Here is an 18,257-nt window from a genome sequence, read left to right on the forward strand (position 1 = left end):
GTATAGGGTCACATATTCTGATACCAGCTGTCAGAAAGTGTGACCCCTATTCTAAATCATTATGGTCAAGTCCAGTAATAAATATTTTGTGAAGCTGAAAAGGTGAAGTAATAGTGAGTAATCTGAGAAAATGTGGTTAGCTTTACACAGTTTTAAATAGAGATGGTATAGGGTCACATATTCTGATACCAGCTGTCAGAAAGTGTGACCCCTATTCTAAAGCATTATGGTCAAGTCCAGTAATAAATGTTTTGTGTAGCTGAAAAGGTGAAGTAATAGTGAGTAATCTGAGAAAATGTGGTTAGCTTTACACAGTTTTAAATAGAGATGGTATAGGGTCACATATTCTGATACCAGCTGTCAGAAAGTGTGACCCCTATTCTAAAGCATTATGGTCAAGTCCAGTAATAAATGTTTTGTGTAGCTGAAAAGGTGAAGGAATAGTGAGTAATCTGAGAAGATTTGGTTAGTTTTACACTATATTTAATAAAGATGGCATAGGGTCACATATTTTGATACCAGCTGTCAGAAAGTGTGACCCCTATTCTAAAGCATTATGGTCAAGTCCAGTAATAAATGTTTTGTATAGCTGAAAAGGTGAAGTAATAGTGAGTAATCTGACAGTATTTGGTTGGTTTTGCACTATATTTAATAGAGATGGTATAGGGTCACATATTCTGATACCAGCTGTCAGAAAGTGTGACCCCTATTCTAAATCATTATGGTCAAGTCCAGTAATAAATATTTTGTATAGCTGAAAAGGTGAAGTAATAGTGAGTAATCTGACAGTATTTGGTTGGTTTTGCACTATATTTAATAGAGATGGTATAGGGTCACATATTCTGATACCAGCTGTCAGAAAGTGTGACCCCTATTCTAAATCATTATGGTCAAGTCCAGTAATAAATGTTTTGTGTAGCTGAAAAGGTGAAGGAATAGTGAGTAATCTGAGAAGATTTGGTTAGTTTTACACTATATTTAATAAAGATGGCATAGGGTCACATATTTTGATACCAGCTGTCAGAAAGTGTGACCCCTATTCTAAAGCATTATGGTCAAGTCCAGTAATAAATGTTTTGTGTAGCTGAAAAGGTGAAGTAATAGTGAGTAATCTGACAGTATTTGGTTGGTTTTGCACTATATTTAATAGAGATGGTATAGGGTCACATATTCTGATACCAGCTGTCAGAAAGTGTGACCCCTATTCTAAATCATTATGGTCAAGTCCAGTAATAAATGTTTTGTGTAGCTGAAAAGGTGAAGGAATAGTGAGTAATCTGAGAAGATTTGGTTAGTTTTACACTATATTTAATAAAGATGGCATAGGGTCACATATTTTGATACCAGCTGTCAGAAAGTGTGACCCCTATTCTAAAGCATTATGGTCAAGTCCAGTAATAAATGTTTTGTATAGCTGAAAAGGTGAAGTAATAGTGAGTAATCTGAGAAGATTTTATTGGTTTTACACTATTGTATGTGGAGATGGTATAGGGTCACATATTCTGATACCAGCTGTCAGAAAGTGTGACCCCTATTCTAAATCATTATGGTCAAGTCCAGTAATAAATATTTTGTGAAGCTGAAAAGGTGAAGTAATAGTGAGTAATCTGAGAAAATGTGGTTAGCTTTACACAGTTTTAAATAGAGATGGTATAGGGTCACATATTCTGATACCAGCTGTCAGAAAGTGTGACCCCTATTCTAAAGCATTATGGTCAAGTCCAGTAATAAATGTTTTGTGTAGCTGAAAAGGTGAAGGAATAGTGAGTAATCTGAGAAGATTTGGTTAGTTTTACACTATATTTAATAAAGATGGTATAGGGTCACATATTCTGATACCAGCTGTCAGAAAGTGTGACCCCTATTCTAAAGCATTATGGTCAAGTCCAGTAATAAATGTTTTGTATAGCTGAAAAGGTGAAGTAATAGTGAGTAATCTGAGAAGATTTTATTGGTTTTACACTATTGTATGTGGAGATGGTATAGGGTCACATATTCTGATACCAGCTGTCAGAAAGTGTGACCCCTATTCTAAATCATTATGGTCAATTCCAGTAATAAATGTTTTGTATAGCTGAAAAGGTGAAGGAATGGTGAGTAATCTGACAGTATTTGGTTTGTTTTACACTATATTTAGTATAGATGGTATAGGGTCACATATTCTGATACCAGCTGTCAGAAAGTGTGACCCCTATTCTAAGGCATTATGGTCAAGTCCAGTAACTAATGTTTTGTGTAGCTGAAAAGGTGAAGGAATGGTGAGTAATCTGAGAAAATGTGGTAAGTTTTAAACTATATTTAATAAAGATGGTATAGGGTCACATATTTTGATACCAGCTGTCAGAAAGTATGACCCCTATTCTAAAGCATTACGATCAAGTCCAGTAATAAATGTTTTGTAAAGCTGAAAATGTGAAGGAATAGTGAGTGAAGATTTGGTTGGTTTTACACGGAGATGAATAGTGTCACATATTCTGATGTCAGATGTCAGAGTTTGAGTAAAGGCCAGTGATTGCCTCACTCTCACAAAAAAAACTTTATAACTCATGTTTAAGATAGGACCTGACAAAGGCACATTTTTACAGTTGAATCAAGTATCAGCCCATTTTGTCTCCAAAATAACAGAAAACAATGAAAAAATAACCTAACCCTTTTAATAAATGGAATTAAAATGGAATCTTTTAACATCGGATAGGGCATTATAACTACCATTTGAATAATTTTTAGATCAGTTTAAATATGATACACATTATCTAATGTATGTTTAGCATAATAGAACAGGTGTAAAGTATGAGATAATCTATTTTCTTCTGTTTTGCAATACTACTCAACATAAAAGTAATTGGATAAAAGTAAACATTTTCTTAGTGTTACTCAGTTTTCTGTTTTATCTAATATTTTACTGGTTCTGACGTTTTGGTTTGTTTAGGGAAAAAGCTTGTATTTTGCAGTGCACCCCCCCCCCCCTACTTTCTTCATACGACGTGAAAATGCAGAGAATTAATAATGAAACGTTCATGTTCAAGATCATTTATTTTATTTATAGACAACATAAAAATGTAAACACCCTTTTTTCATCGTTCGACAGCAGCAGAAAGAGAAAATAAAGCGAGTCCGCGTAGCTTACGCAGTCTACGCAGCGCGCTCGTGCCCGTGAACAGAAACTGTGAAGTAGCGCCCTCTGTGGTCACAAAACCCGACGGTCACAGAAAACGGTGTAACACCGGCTCTATTTATTTTTTTTTTATTATTATTTATATATATATTTTTTTTTATAGAGCCAAGCTACGCCGGATTTCCGGCGCGGCGCCGGAACGCTATCACCCCTGTGTATATAATAATCCGGTTATAATAATTAATTATATGTTATGTGTAAGGTGCAAAAAGCATCTCCACTTAACTGTAGTAGATTTTAAATAATAGGGATAGAGCTAATATTTAAAATGTCCAAATACTCTTTTGTGAACATCTTTTTAAACTTAATACTTCCATTCAGCTGGATGATGGAGACAGATAGATGTTCTTGAGGGGAAACTCAAAAGAACAACTGAGAATGTTGGTAAAGAAGAAAATCCAGAAAAGCTGTAAAGGTTTATCTTACAAAACATGACAAAGGTGCTTCTGAGCAAAAAAAAGGGAGAACTGACATCTGTCCACCACATAGCCACATAAATGAGCCAATCATACTTCCTTCTGCAGAGCAAAAAAAACAAACAAACAAAAAAAAAAACCCTCACATGATTAGTTGGCCTGCAGATGATGGTTGCTCAGTAGCACCACCTTCTGGACAAAGTCATTATAATTCATCATGAAGCCCTCAGTTATTCCTCAGCACTCCATTATTGTTGACAAAAGCTTACTCCCCATTACATTTGTAATAATATACATAAATAAAATCTGTATTATTCATACAAATTCCACAAAGAGTATGGAAAAGAGCAACACTTCTAAACTTCTAAATCCTACATTTATGTTGCAGAGTAGTTACTAAAAATGTAGACACACGTGGGAATACACAAACAATTAATTAGCCTAACATGGTAAAATTATGCTGGCCTTTTTATGTGCTCTAATATTACAATACAAAAGCTTTACTACACTGTAGTTTTCCCCATTATGAGCTGGATACAAGCTTATATTCCAATATTTATATACACACACAGCTATTACTGCAGTCTTTCATGAAAACAAGCACAAATACAATTCTACTGAAGTTTTTGATTCTGATCATGTAGAAATGTATGCTTTTAAAAAGCATGAATTTTTTTGCGTTTCACTGATATCTGTTCAAAATTATGTATTTCTAGTATTAAATGTGTAAATAAATTCAAAAGATCAAAACACATGAAGAGAATCGCCATAGTTCTTCTCAGAAACCAAAAAGAAATTAGAAAAAAGAAAATGTAAGTGTATGATGTTTGACTGGGGTGAAATGGCCTACAAAAGGTTTTACCAGGTAGGCATCATATCAGGGAACCAGACACGGCCAAGGTGTTTGGACACCTCCCAGTGGATGTCGTCCAGGCCGTACTTGTGGTCAGGGATGAGAACCTCCTCCATGATGGACAGCTGCGAGAGACGCCGGCCACACATCTTTACAAACTCTACAAACGCACTACAAGACACCTCGCACTCCCCCAGGCCGATGGCAGACAGGTGCTTGCAGCGTTCAGCGATGCGAATGAGCTCCTCATCCAGCGGGCGCAGGCCATTAGCGCAGACCACCAGCTCAACAAGCCGGGGACAGTTCATGCCCACACGGCCGAGCACGTCCTTACTGACTGAACGGCCGAAATAAAGGTGCGTGACTGGAATTTCCTCTCTGAAAAAGGGGCCAAATTCATCCTCATAGAGAAAGAAGTACATGACCAGGTTGAACTTCGGAGAGTGGCGGACCATGGCATCCCAGCTGCTCTTCTTGATGGAATGGAACTGCTGACCAGGGTTTTCACTCACCACGTCAATGCGAAGGTGCTCCAGATGCACATGCTTTTCAGAGGAGAGTGCAATAAGGAGCTCGTCGCTGAGTAAGTGGTAATTCAGCGCCAGTTCCCTCAAGCCATGGCACTGATCAGCAACACACAGGATACCTGGAGAGAGAACAGTCATCACATATTGATAAACACATATTGACCACATACATATACTACAATGGACTGCAGTAAAACTAAGAAATTGCTGCAATTGCTATAATAAGTGAAGCATGGCTGACAGATGCATGAGTGGGATGTCTGTGTGGCAAAGTGACATTCTACCAGAAGGTGCTTATGGAGAGCTTTTAAGTGTGAATGATTACACATGATTTGTGGCTAAAAAGAGTGAGCTGATTTACATTCATAAAACAGAAAGATAACACTTTACTGTTTATTCATATTTATTCACTTACCTATTAAATAGGTCACACACAACATAATTTTAATTGTCAAATCAAGATTAAATAAGACTGTCAATATTATGTATGTTTATCCCGAGTTGAAATCATAAGCTAAACAAGACTAAAAGACATAATAATATATGCTCATTCACAGCATTAATCAAATACAGTAACAATTAAGACATACCAGCAGGGGAGACATGTGGGCAACTGCTCATCTTCAGCAGTTTGAGTGTATCACTGTTGTTGGCCACAAGGACCTTAAGCGATGGATCATCAACTGGCGTATCATCAATCTTAAGTGACGAAAGAGACTTGGAGTTGACGAACACTACTGTCAGTGCCGAGATGAAGTGAGACTGGGGATGATAAGAGAAAATGATTCAGTCAGAAAACTGTCATCAATGTTTTTGACGTGTTTTCTTCTTTTAAATAATACAGTAGCTTACCTTTGGTAACTCCATAAAGCTTGGACGTGCTGTAGAGATGAGCCCAAGGGTCTTTAGTGAGCAGTTTACTAGCTGAGAGAGGATGTCACATGCTGCCTCTGCTGATTCTGTACTGCTGTCCACCTAGAGAGGTGTATTTTATAAAGTACACAGTGTGAAAAATAAACAAACAATCACAAGGCAACATTGTGCTGAGCAATCTGCTAAAGCAAATATACAGTCTGGCAGGATGATAAATTACATGCTGAGTGGGAATGGATCCTAAGCTGGTCAATCTATACTAAAGGTATACTAAATAGCTTTGAATGGCTCCTAATGTAAATATTGAGACCTCTCACCTTAAAGCTGACATACTGTAAATGATTAGAGTGCTTCTTGATGATCTGCTTGATGAGATCCGGATGGGTGGCCTTCAGATAAGAGCTTGCAGGTTGGGTGAGTTCAAACTCAAAGCATCTCCAGAGCTCTGGCATGTGAAAGGCTTGATTCCAGCCATGACACACCTGAGCAGCGAAGGCTCGATCTAGGAGCGGCAAATACTGAAAGATGCACAGCAGTATCTCCTGTGGTAGCCACGCCCAGTCTGATGGCAGATCTCCCGAATTTTCACTAGGACATCTAGCTCTCTTGCAAACCTCCATCAGTTCCACACAGGAGCTGCTGCCACCATCTTTGTCTCTGCTTAATCTTCTTTTCATTCTAAGGTGAAACAAAAATAGAAATAAATAAACATTTTTTCAGCACTGAAATGCAATGGCACAGCTGTGAAGAACTGACACAATTCATGATCTGATCAGACATCACCCTGGATAAATGGTGGTCATTAAGAGCTAGATTTAAGTTTAAATGCACAGCATGGTCTTCACTCTCATGGCTAGAATTGTCTGTGTGATCTGACAAGCAGAAATCTTGTCTAGCAGAAATCACACACTCATTCGGTACAGAAGCCCCAGATACATATCCATCAGGTCACTGAGGTGTTCTTCAGCAAATATACAGCTCTGGAACAAAATAAGAGACCACCTAAAATGTGTGTTCCTCTACTTGTACCAAATTAAAAACCTCTGGAATATAATCAAGAGGAAGATGGATAATCACAAGCCATCAAACCAAGTTATCCAAAATCAGTGTGTAAGACCGGTGGAGGAGAACATGCCAAGATGCATGAAAACTGTGGTTAAAACCCAGGGTTATTGTATTTTTTTTGTATTATTTTTCTGCATTATTTAAGGCCTGAAAGCTCTGCATCTGTTTTGTTATTTTAGCCATTTCTCATTTTCTGTAAATAAATGCTCTAAATGACAATATTTTTATTTGGAATTCGGGAGAAATGTAGTCGGTAGTTTGAAACATATTCCATATATAGCAAAATCAGAGAAACTGATTCCAAATACCAAATACCTTCTCATTCAATGTTTTGCTTTATTTCTTTATTTCATTATTTTTTACATTTTAGATTAATGTTAAATACATGAAATCAATAATGGGATACATGGAATAACGCAGTAAACAGCTAATAAAATAGTTCAATTCTATTATTAAAGCTATTGTTGTCTTTAATATTAAATCATAAAAAAGAGAAAACAAGTTAAAAGAGAAGATGTGTCTCCACACTAATACTGTGTGGTAATACTGTGTTTTTTGAAAAGACAAGACAGCAAGAACATAAGCTATATATATAGCTTATTCCAAAATGGCTTAGCAGTAACGTTATAAAACTAAAAGTAATGGAGAGATCATGGATTGCATGTCATTGTGACACTGACATATTTAGATTATTTGTGTACTAGGGGGAAATAAAACACTCTTTTTGTAATTAACATGATACATAAGGTTATGTGGTGCTGTAATGTAATTAAATGTGTCTCTAGCTAAATGTTTAGTTTGAATGAAGTTGAATGACTGGCTGGTGCAGCACTTTCAATCTCACCACTGTCTGGAATTAGCAGGTCTAGCTAACACAGCACCTAGCACCTAGATTAGCTAAGCTAACGCTAACTAACCACACAGTCTGAAACAAGCTACCAGACTGAACCACATAATCAATTCAGCAGAGGGAGCACGAGCGTGTCGAGTCTCATATAGTCTTATATCAAACGCTAAATGTGTAAAATCTATAATAAAACATATTCTCTGGGTCCTCCTGTTCATCTCATAAACAGCAGCGAGTTCAGCGTTACCTGAGCCGCTGTGTTGAGTAGAAGTGGCTGAATTTGGATCAGTGAAACGCGCTCAGTCCGCGGTCAGCCCGGACCCACACTCAAACACAGCCACAGCACACAGACCCGGATCATTGGAGGCCCGAGGTCCGATCTCCGCCCGAGCACACGCACAGTTCTCCAGGTGAAGGGGATGTTTTGCTAAGAGACCGCTCCTGCCAGTCCGTGACCGCCTGACCTAATTCCCGCAATCCGTCGCTGGAGATCTGCCGCCGCCCCCAGCCTGAAAATGGCGATGTTGTTCTGAAGGTGAGCAGAGGATCATGGGAAGAGTTTAAACACGAGGCGCGCTGTGAGAGAGAGCGGAGACTGTAAACATGCGTAGACTAATTACTGTCAGAAATAATCCATCTCCCAAATAAATAAAAACTTTTAGATTATATAAAAAAGGATTTTATTGTTTATTTGATAATGATTTGATTAGTGCGTTTTATAAGAGTCCAAAATCTGGTTTATGCAATTTAGCCTTTTTCTTAAGATTGAAGCCCAAAAATGCTACATTAATATAACTCAACACTTATGTCGTTAATATTAGGGGAAGCATTCTTCAAGGCCCATTCTAACACCACATATCTCCAAAATTCTTCAGTAAGGTCACTTGATACTTACATATGGACAGGCTTCTTCAAGGATTTAATGGTGTCATTTGATAAGAGCTTGATTTGCTTAGTTTTAAAGGACTTCAAATTTTGGTTTATGCAAAACTAAATGGGATTTTTTAATTTTTAAATGGGAAGTTTGACGTCCCGTTACTTTAAAGCGCTACATTAATATCACCTGATGTCATTAATAATGGTGAAATTGTCCTTCAAGGATTTAATTGTGTCTTTTGATTTGCTGTTTTTATTGAGCTCCAAAATTTGGTTTATGCAAAACTGTATGGCGTTTGGCGGCCCATTACTGTTAGATAATCAGTTGATTTTCTTCTATGAAATAGTGTTCTATATAAAACAAATAGACTTTTTTATATTTGCCATCCCATTACTCTAAATTCCTACAGTAATATAATTTAAATTATACATGATTAATACACTATGATACACTATTAATACACTATAAAACACTATGAAAAGTGTTTTTTTAAGATATTAGTGGTGTCATTTGATAAGTTTTATTTTCTCCTTTAATAAGACTTTAAATTGTGTTCTAAATGTACCTTGATGTTTAAAAACATACTAATATTTAGGCTGTTGATTATTATGTTATGTACATTATGATTGAAATAGACACTCTAGAACAGGGGTGTCCACACTTTTTTGTTGGGGGCCAGAAGGAGAAATATATTCTAGTCACGGGCCACACTCTGTAATAAAACAAATAATGAAATATACCTGAATAATGAAATATACTTGACTTACTATCTTTATCTTTGACAGTGTTGTGTAAACTAAGATTTTTCAAATTGATGTTTAATTTCATGTCTCTTAATATTAAACTCCTTAATTACGGCAACTTTTACACTCTTTGGCCTGTTTTCCTCGCTAGAAATGCGCACTCTCTCCGCTTTTAGACTCTTTTACCCCGTTTTTCTGCGCTAGAAATGTGCACCCTCTCCGCTTTTAGACTCTTTGGCCCGTTTTTCTGCGCTAGAAATGCGCACTCTCTCCGCTTTTAGACTCTTTGGTCCGTTTTTCTGCGCTATAAATGCGCACCCTCTCCGCTTTTAGACTCTTTGGCCCGTTTTTCTGCGCTAGAAATGCGCACTCTCTCCGCTTTTAGACTCTTTGGCCCGTTTATGACACCTAGCGTTCAAACTTTGAATCTCACATTATAAAAACCTGCTTAACAGCGGGTCAACTTTAATTATATTTCTAAAATACCTCGCGGGCCACTCCAAGAAAGGAAACGGGCCGCAAATGGCCCGCGGGCCGTAGTTTGGACACCCCTGCCCTAGAACTACAGTGTTTACTAAGTACATTTACATCAACTTTACTTCAACTCAACTACATTTATAACAAGTTTAAAGGCAAAGAAACATTTTTTTTTTATTTGCAGTTATTATTTGGTTATACGCATGCGCAAATCCCAATCCAGTTTATTATAAAAAAAAAAAATTCTTAAGATACTGAATAGGTAGAACCCAATTAAATAAGATAGAACAGGTTATGCTCAAGGAGGCCTTATTTTTCCTTTGTTCGGTATTAATGTGGAGCATCCTGACTTGCTGAACACAGACCATAAAGCTGTTTCTATTTTAATATTTCAGGATCCCTTTACTCTTTCAATCGTGAAACGTTGCTTTATTTCTGGAGTTTAGATTAAGCAAAGTGGTAAGTAATTCCATGACAAATAAAATATTCCTGAAATCTATTCCAAATATCTGCCTCACCTTTTTACTCTCTTTCTCACCTTAGGATATCCTGTTCCTGTCTAGGATGTTCTGGTGTACATGGATGCTCATATAATTGTTTTCCCCAGTCAAGTGAGTAAACATGTATATACACACATCTCATTAGAGTTGGCTTTGGGATAATAGTAAAATACATTACTTTCAGGAAAACGTACATAAATACTATGCAGTTGTTTTCTACGTATTATGAGAAGCCAAAAATGCCAGGATGTTGTTTTTTTTGTTGTTGTTGTTTCAGTCCAGCCCTGGTTAAATAACTGCCACTTTTGTCTTCGCAAAGGGGACCCTTTCCTGAAAATGAATAATAGCTGTTGTATTAAGGAGGAGAAAAAGACCACAAGACACCTTTGTTATGTACCTTGCAGAACAGAGAATCTGGTTTATTACCATTCAACTCTATCCACCACAGATAATACAGAGCAGATTTACAATTAGCAGTTTTTTCTTCTTTTACAGCAGCTGTTCATCACACTTCCACACATTCTCACACTTCCAAAAGATTCACAATTTCTATATATATATATTTTTTTTGGTGTGAAGACTGGCCCCAGCCCAAAGATTTCTGTGTTGTTCTTACAATACAATGGTAGAACATACTCACCTTTTAACATTTTTGAAAAGACAGAAAAAAAGGTTTGTACCACATTATATCATTGCGGAGTTGAAAGGGGTTCACACTGACCCTCAGACATGTCAGACGTAGGCCCATTGAAGTTTTCTGAGCATAGAGATGATGATATAATTGCCAGGGGAAAACACAACGGTGTGTATCACTGTATAAAAATGTACAGTGGCTTTTATTGACATACATTCCATATGTTTACAGCTGCAAGATAGGAGGCACACCCAGTATTGCACTTCATTAAAAGTTCTGGCTCGAAACAAAACCCAGAATATCAAACAAAACTGAAGTGTAAAGTAGCAACATCTGAATACACCTATTTTGGATACTATCATTATATACAAGATTAGATAAATTGTACACTATTTTCCTCGCAACATAACTTTCTTGACAGTTCACTTATATAATCTTACCGGAATCTTTTCTGCCAAGCAATGATGCACTCAATAGTGGAGAATACTGTACAGAATTACGAAAGAGAGTCAGTTTACATATTGTTACACTTCAGTGATCGGGTGGTGTGCAACGTTTATGGGAGCCGAGGGTTACAACGGCTGCATGCAAACACGTCACAAAGTTTTCTCCATAGCTTTTCTTTTTACTTTCCTATACTCTTCAGGGTCCATCAAGACAGACCGTTCGAATCCTGAAGCACAGCGCCTCATCGCTGCATCGCTCCTCAGAGCCAGACATCCAGGGCGAATTGCTCACAGGCTGGGCAAATGCGGGAGTCTGCCGTTTTAGCAGGACAGGTAAACAAGGGACTCGAAGAGGGAGTCAAACTGGGCCCAGTGGTTTAGAAAGTATGAGCATTTCTGCACACACCACAACCCAGCGCAAACTCCTCGCCAGTGGGAGGATGCACAACGTGTAAGGGACACTCACTCCCCTCCAGCTGTTTACCTTTAGGACCTGTCAAAGGAAAGAAAAAAATGACTGAATATCTGGACACCAGGCTTATGCTTCCCTATTCATTAGAAGTGAGGGTATACAGCGTATTTTTCCACATATATGGACTCAAATTTACCAGCTGGACAATGGGGCAGCTCCTCTTTGGGGACACTGGTCATTCTCTGGAAGTCATCGTGGCAGGCGTTACAGAAGTGTGTGGTCCCAAAGCAAAAGAACACAGCCACGGAACAGCAGTAACGGCATTTGTACTCAAGAAAGTCTGTCCCATGTTTTGAGCACATCTGCAAAAACAGAAACTCTTCTTAATATAATAGATGGAGGGGTGGGGTTAGATTTAATTAATTAACAGTGGTAAAAGTGTCCTTAAAGTGCAACACTCCTCACTCAACCAATTTATAATGATGTAAACGCGGTGAAATTTTTGAGGACTGTTTCACTTTCAGAAAACTACCAATGTTAATTCATAGTTAAAAATATATAGAAATATCAAACGTTGTTGTTAGTATAGTATAGTATAAATATTTGTGGACAAGCCTGGGATCTGTTTATCTGACTTGAAAGGAGAGCTCAACACTGCCTCCACAGAGCTAGCCATAGATGCCTGGCTCTGAGGAGGCAGTGAAGAGCTCTCCTTTAAATCATAGAGACTTATGCAAATTTGCACTCTTCAGACAACTTCTTATTTTAAAATGCTGCAGTAAAATAAATGTATTTACTGGCTCAATTAAGAACTCTGGTGTAAAACGAACTTGGGTTGTAGTGAAACATGATGAGTACAAACTTTTGTTGAATAGCCCACCTCCACTCACCCCCAGCACTCCAAAATACAAGCTCAAAAGGTTTTACTACCGAGTGACTTGTCAGTGAACGTACAGTCTTAATGTCAAGATGGCGGCACCCAAAGAACTATTTTAAACATTTCAGTGCCTTGTTTAAAATGTCAGGGCCCTCAGAATTTTACCAGTAAAGTGTGGAGCTACTTTGGGTAGGGCTGCAAGTAGCGATTGTTTTGATAATCGATTAATCTATCAATTATTACTCAAATAAAAAGTAAATAAATTTATTCATATAATTGTTTAGGTATGAACATTTTTGAGAACTAATATAATTGTACAAGGAACACACAACCTACCATTATTAAAAATCAAGATACAAGCTATAAGACCCAACTAACTGATTATTAAATTATTAATCTATTATTACTAGATTATTAAACTATTTAAATAATCAATTTTAAGCTATTTAATCAATTAGTTGTTCTATGCATGGGCAATGCTATACCCATATAGATAGCATTGTAAGCCTGTGGGGAGCTTAAGCTAAAAGGGCTGCATTTTATAATGCTAAGGGGGAAAGAAGGTGGGCTATTTGACAACAGTTTGTTAGTCACTACACCTCAAGTCATTTTCACACTGGAGCTCTTCTTTAAGTTAAAGTAAGCACCATTCAGTAAAATTACTCAAAGGCTTTTAAACATCACATTATTCTGAACAACACTTTTTTTCACAAACCTGTGCTCTGGACACATCTGAGCATGCTCCACAGATGAGCTCACTGGGGTCGTAGTCATCGCCCTGTCCTGCCTCTGCATCACAGCGTGCCTCTCCCCCAAAATAGGCCTGCAGAACAGTCAATATTCAGCTCATATGTCAGCCAAAACAATAAAACTACAGTTTTAAATGGCAAAATAAGTGGATTCATGAGTAGCTCACCTTTTTGCACTTGTAGCAAACATAATAAGCATATCTATTCATAGCAAATCCAGCAGGGTCATTGTAAAAGCGGGCTCCAGCCGTTGTGATGGCCTCACTCTTGTGCAGGCCCTCATATTCCAGTCTCATTAAAGCTTTTCTCCTTACATCTTCATAGAGCTCTTTAATAGGATCCAGCAGATCTTTGATCACTGAATGGTTAATTTTGTTCTAGAAGATAAACACACATAATATCATAAGCATTGCCAAAGAGTACAAATTGCAAAACATCTGCAGCACTTAGGGGTTTATATTTATATCATACCACATACCTTACAGATAGGGCAAGACATGAACCCAAATGTAATCCTAGGCCCTAACCAGCGGTTCTCCAGGACTCTGCGTGTGCACTGGAGATGGAACACATGGCTGCAGTCCAGCTGAAAAAAGACAACAAAGATGTAAGACCTACAGTACAGTTTATAAAACACAGTGACTTTATAAACAGTAATGACCCAGATGCTAGTTCTGTGACCACAGTTGTTTCCTTCACAAGATATTCAGTACCTGGACAGCAGGAGCAGCAGATAGAGCCTCAGTGAAACAGATCATGCACATGTCATCAGCATCTTGTTTGAGACAGCCAGTGCTTTTGTCACAACCATGAAGGCAGGGCAAACACAGGTCCTCATTCTTCACCCCACCACAAGGGTGACCACAGCCATGGGTCTTACTGCAGGCAAGTTTTGAATACTCCTGCAAACACAAAAGCATAGCATGTGAGTGTGCTGCTGTGGTGAAAGACATGCAGCTCCTTTAATTAAGATGTTTATGTTACATAGTTTGCACTAGAGTGTATTTTGAGTGTCATTCCTGCAGAAACTAAACAATTTTCTTAGGGTAACCTGCTCAGGAGTTAGTTCCGACCTCACAATCTGATTGGTTGAGAAGTGTTCTAGCCGTGCTGATATTTGTGATAACATCACAGCCTTCTCACACTAAATCTGTATCACTGCGCAGATGCGTTGCCGAGTAACAGCGTATACACACAGGACAGTTTTGAATCATCACCTCCAGCGGCAGCAGCGGCAGCAGCATTAGCTACCGCCCAGCCAAGGCACGCTTGCCTGCAGCGCTGGATCGTCTTTTGTGGGGAAAAAAGGGAAAGAAAATCACCTCGGCTAATGTTGTCTGACAGCCAGAACGGTAACCAGCCAGGCCAGGCTAAGCTAAGTTAATGCTGAGCTAAAGCAAGCTACACTTACCTAACCACAGTCCAGCCGGCTAGCTAACGGTCCTAACGTTTACCATTTTCGCTTATTCCCAATTTTGATTTCAAGCTAATGTTCGTGGTGTTAGAACTGTAACTACAAAACGGTGTAGGGTTTATACAGACTGTTACTGTTGTTGTGGAACTATTTTATGGCGGAAGGCACAGTCCATATTAAAGCATTTATTCAGGATTTCTTAAGGTTCTTTGATTTATTTTCTTTATTCATTTTGGAAAAAAAAAAAAAACTTGTATAAAAGCAATAGAACACCTGAGGTCGTGTGTTATCGCGAATAACATCACAGCTGTGATGATCTATGTGATGTTATTCGCAGTAACACACTCCCTCTCGTGGTCTATTGCTTAAACATAATCAGTTCAGAATATATTGATCTTTATGACTTACTGCCTGGCCCTAGATGTGATTTCTGAAATTGGCGCTAATTAATTGTAACATATCTACTGTCAACAATTTATAAATGACACTATAAGAGGAAAAGTCAAAAATCTATAACTTTTAACAACATGAAAAGACCAATTAAATAATGTAGCATTAGTTTGTGCTATGCTCTCTCTTACACTATGCATACAATGTGTACACTTTTCAAGGACCAAAAAGCTTTTGTACCTGGCAGTCTGGGTCCGAGCACACGCTTCCCACAGCAGACAACTCTGTGCCGTTCCTGGTGCCGCAGAAGCGGCAGGCATCTGAACTGCTTGAAGCAGGTTTACCTGAGAGATGCACATGGAGAGTGTCATGGCCATAAGAGGAACCATAAACAATTAACTACACAAGAATACATCAAGACACTTACTGTATTTCCTCCAGGACTTAGAACTAGGTTAACTTACCTGTGTGTTCTCTAAACTCCACCATGGCCTTCATTGTCTTTGAGTCTGCCAGGGCCATGAGCCAGAAGAGTTTGGTCCTTCCACAGCCTTCATGTAGATCAACCTTGATAGCCTCCTCTTCCTCCTTAAACACCTGCCAACAGCAATCAGAACAATATGATGCTCAGTAGTTTCACAAGATTTAGTTTAGATTTGAAAATAAACAGTGATAGAATGGACACGCAATGTTCAATGAGTACTGTATGTTTACCCTTACTGTTTTTATGTGGTTGTTGTGGTTAAAATCAATGTTTGATCTATTGCAAATTTCAATATGTATTTAGTGTATTATGTGTAGAGCTGCAAAATATTTTGGATAATCATTAAAGCAAACTAGCTGATAGCATCATGCATCATGTATGTTTTTAACAGTGTTTGTACTCATGGAGTTCTGATCATGTCCCTTTTGCACAGCTCTAGCATGAACAAGTGCATACCTGTCGCTGATGGGAGCGTGTGCGGCGGTGCAGGTGGAGGAAGCGGTCACAGTCAGTGCACAGATTTCCACACACGTTACACAGGATGATGGCAGCGGTTTCTCCATCATCATGGTTATCACACATAGGCTGTGAACACATGTAAATGAGGGTAAGGAGCCAGTTTTCCTGCAGCAAAACCTATAAGTTAAATGTGTATATTTATAGCTCATTTTTGTCCCCACAGGGGCTTGTTAGGGGCTCTGTACCATCTGTTTTTGCTGGCCATCTTTGCCCATCCAGCGGCCTGAGGAGAGCCGGTCCACGTGGTCCTGATCCAGCACACACAGAGAGGCAAGAGCCAGCCAAAGCTGTATAGAAATATTAGAAATACATCAGATTTATTTGTATGATGACATTAGATTTACTGTGTAGCTGTCTGTCTTTCCTTTTGTTGGGATTAAGAACTTACAATTTGTCTGTTTACAAATGAACATATGAACTGTTGAGGGTAAAGGATGATTTATGATCAACATTAAATACACATATGGACGAAGCCTTCGGTCTGTGCTCTGCATTATTTTTTTTTTTTTTTTTTTTTTTTGTCAGAAACTTTTGACTCTAAACTGCCCTCTATTGGACATTCTGACCAACATTAAAGGTAGCATACAGGGCACATAGATATATGTACATTGTTTGAAACAGACGTACATTTTTGTGCGTGACGGGAGTATAAATCTGCCTTACACAAAATCTCTGAGCAGGTCATTCAACCCAGCCCATGCTTTACAGCTCAGCGGCCAGATTTGCTAAAGAACACCAGCTAATCTGACCTGTACTCAAGTGGAACAGAATGGACTGAGTAATGAAAAGCTTAGTCATACCCGCGTGGTAGCGATGCATCGCACTGGTGAGCGGTGCTCCTCCTCCATCTTAGTGAGAGCAATAATGGTTTCAGCAATGGCATTCTTGGTCACTCTAGACCAGGCATCTGAGAGATGACCCTGTAAAGAAAAAAAACAAGCCCTTAATTTTTTTACTTCCACCTTTGAACTGACAGGTGTGGGAAAAAAAAGATTATTTTAAGATGAAATACTAACAGCAGCCATATCCTTAACCAGCTTAATGATAATCTCAGCAATCTGAGGAGGGGTTGAGCCCTTCATCCACCAGTGACTTTCTCCTCGTCGGATGTAACTAAACAAAAAATAAAGACAGAGAGGGTAACGTAAAAAAGAGCTTTACTCATGTGAAGATCAAAGAAATTAGTACATTTTTAGATTGTTGCAGAAATTCAAGACTTACCTCGAGTTGAAAATCATTGGCAATGTGACTGTTGTGACACCCTTGCCTGCTGCCATTCCAGCTGTGCCAACAATGGTTGTACCTTTGGCCTTCAGCTGTACAGTGAGGGCTTTAGCAATGCAGCCCAGGAACATGTCTAGGATTCCCAGCTTGTTCCAGTCACCCTTCTCTGTGGAGTGGATGATATCACTGATATCTGCTGGTGGCAATGCCTTCACCCCAATTACACTGGCCAAGCGCACAGGAGTCACCTCAGGAAGGACCCGTCTGAGCAGGGAGGTAACCTGTGTGGAGCACAAGGTTATTAATCCTAAAAATTAACTACAGTATTTTTCGAACTATAAGGCGCACCGTATTATAAGACGCACTATCAAAGAACGCCTATTTTCTGCTATTTTTCCATACATAGGGCGCATCGCATTATAAGGCGCGTTAAGTGACACTAGAAAGGGTGCCTATATCAAAGTGAACAGGGGTGGCGCCATGTTTCCCTTCCCCCACCGGGGGTGGTCGCTTGCCGGTGGAGTGTCTCAGTATACAAAATATAGCTCTTTCAAAGTCAAACGAGTGCTGGATATTAATCTACACAGATTCCTCTCCTGAAAACTGTTTATTTGGGTGAGTAACGTGCTTCAGTTTATTTACAGTAAGCTTAGATTTCCAGATGTCCACTAAGGCTTGCTGCACCAGCGTTAGCATAGCTATCCGCTAGCACGCTAGCTAGTCACCTAAACTAGTAAAGTTAACCCAAACTTAAA

The 18,257-nt window shown here is 38.7% G+C and overlaps 2 protein-coding genes across 16 annotated transcripts in view; both read right to left on the reverse strand.

Moving 5' to 3' along the window:
- Positions 1-3,293: 3,293 nt before the first annotated feature.
- Positions 3,294-8,287, reverse strand: fbxl3a (F-box and leucine-rich repeat protein 3a). The gene is made up of 5 exons (XM_007251692.4): positions 8,004-8,287; positions 6,162-6,522; positions 5,824-5,946; positions 5,562-5,733; positions 3,294-5,090 (listed from the first exon to the last, which is right to left on the reverse strand). Exons 2-5 carry the CDS (start codon positions 6,519-6,521, stop codon positions 4,450-4,452), a joined length of 1,296 nt encoding a protein of 431 aa, XP_007251754.2. The 5' UTR covers position 6,522; positions 8,004-8,287; the 3' UTR covers positions 3,294-4,449.
- Positions 8,288-10,738: 2,451 nt separating this feature from the next.
- The window catches only part of mycbp2 (MYC binding protein 2), a 90,141-nt gene continuing 82,622 nt past the window's right edge, over positions 10,739-18,257 (reverse strand). For all 15 annotated transcript variants that reach the window (XM_007251679.4, XM_007251683.4, XM_007251678.4 and 12 more), the window contains 13 exons: positions 17,500-17,783; positions 17,295-17,391; positions 17,079-17,198; positions 16,464-16,565; positions 16,216-16,344; positions 15,740-15,872; positions 15,516-15,619; positions 14,185-14,373; positions 13,950-14,057; positions 13,639-13,848; positions 13,438-13,545; positions 12,042-12,207; positions 10,739-11,926 (listed from right to left, as the gene is read on the reverse strand). In XM_007251679.4, the coding sequence (XP_007251741.3) occupies positions 11,811-11,926; positions 12,042-12,207; positions 13,438-13,545; positions 13,639-13,848; positions 13,950-14,057; positions 14,185-14,373; positions 15,516-15,619; positions 15,740-15,872; positions 16,216-16,344; positions 16,464-16,565; positions 17,079-17,198; positions 17,295-17,391; positions 17,500-17,783 (1,866 nt within the window). In that variant the 3' untranslated portion in view covers positions 10,739-11,810. The remainder of the gene's footprint in view (positions 11,927-12,041; positions 12,208-13,437; positions 13,546-13,638; positions 13,849-13,949; positions 14,058-14,184; positions 14,374-15,515; positions 15,620-15,739; positions 15,873-16,215; positions 16,345-16,463; positions 16,566-17,078; positions 17,199-17,294; positions 17,392-17,499; positions 17,784-18,257) is intronic.

The sequence above is a fragment of the Astyanax mexicanus genome, chromosome 11 (assembly GCF_023375975.1).
Source record: "Astyanax mexicanus isolate ESR-SI-001 chromosome 11, AstMex3_surface, whole genome shotgun sequence".
NCBI classification, from domain to species: Eukaryota; Metazoa; Chordata; class Actinopteri; order Characiformes; family Acestrorhamphidae; genus Astyanax; species Astyanax mexicanus.

Coding starts and splice junctions, on each gene's coding strand:
- fbxl3a (XM_007251692.4), bottom strand. CDS start 6,521: ATGAAAAGAAGATTAAGCAGAGACAAAGATGGTGGCAGCAGCTCCTGT. Junction 5,734..5,823: donor GCTTTATGGAGTTACCAAAG/GTAAGCTACTGT, acceptor TATCATCCCCAG/TCTCACTTCATCTCGGCACT. Junction 5,091..5,561: donor CCCACATGTCTCCCCTGCTG/GTATGTCTTAAT, acceptor TTCTCTCTCCAG/GTATCCTGTGTGTTGCTGAT.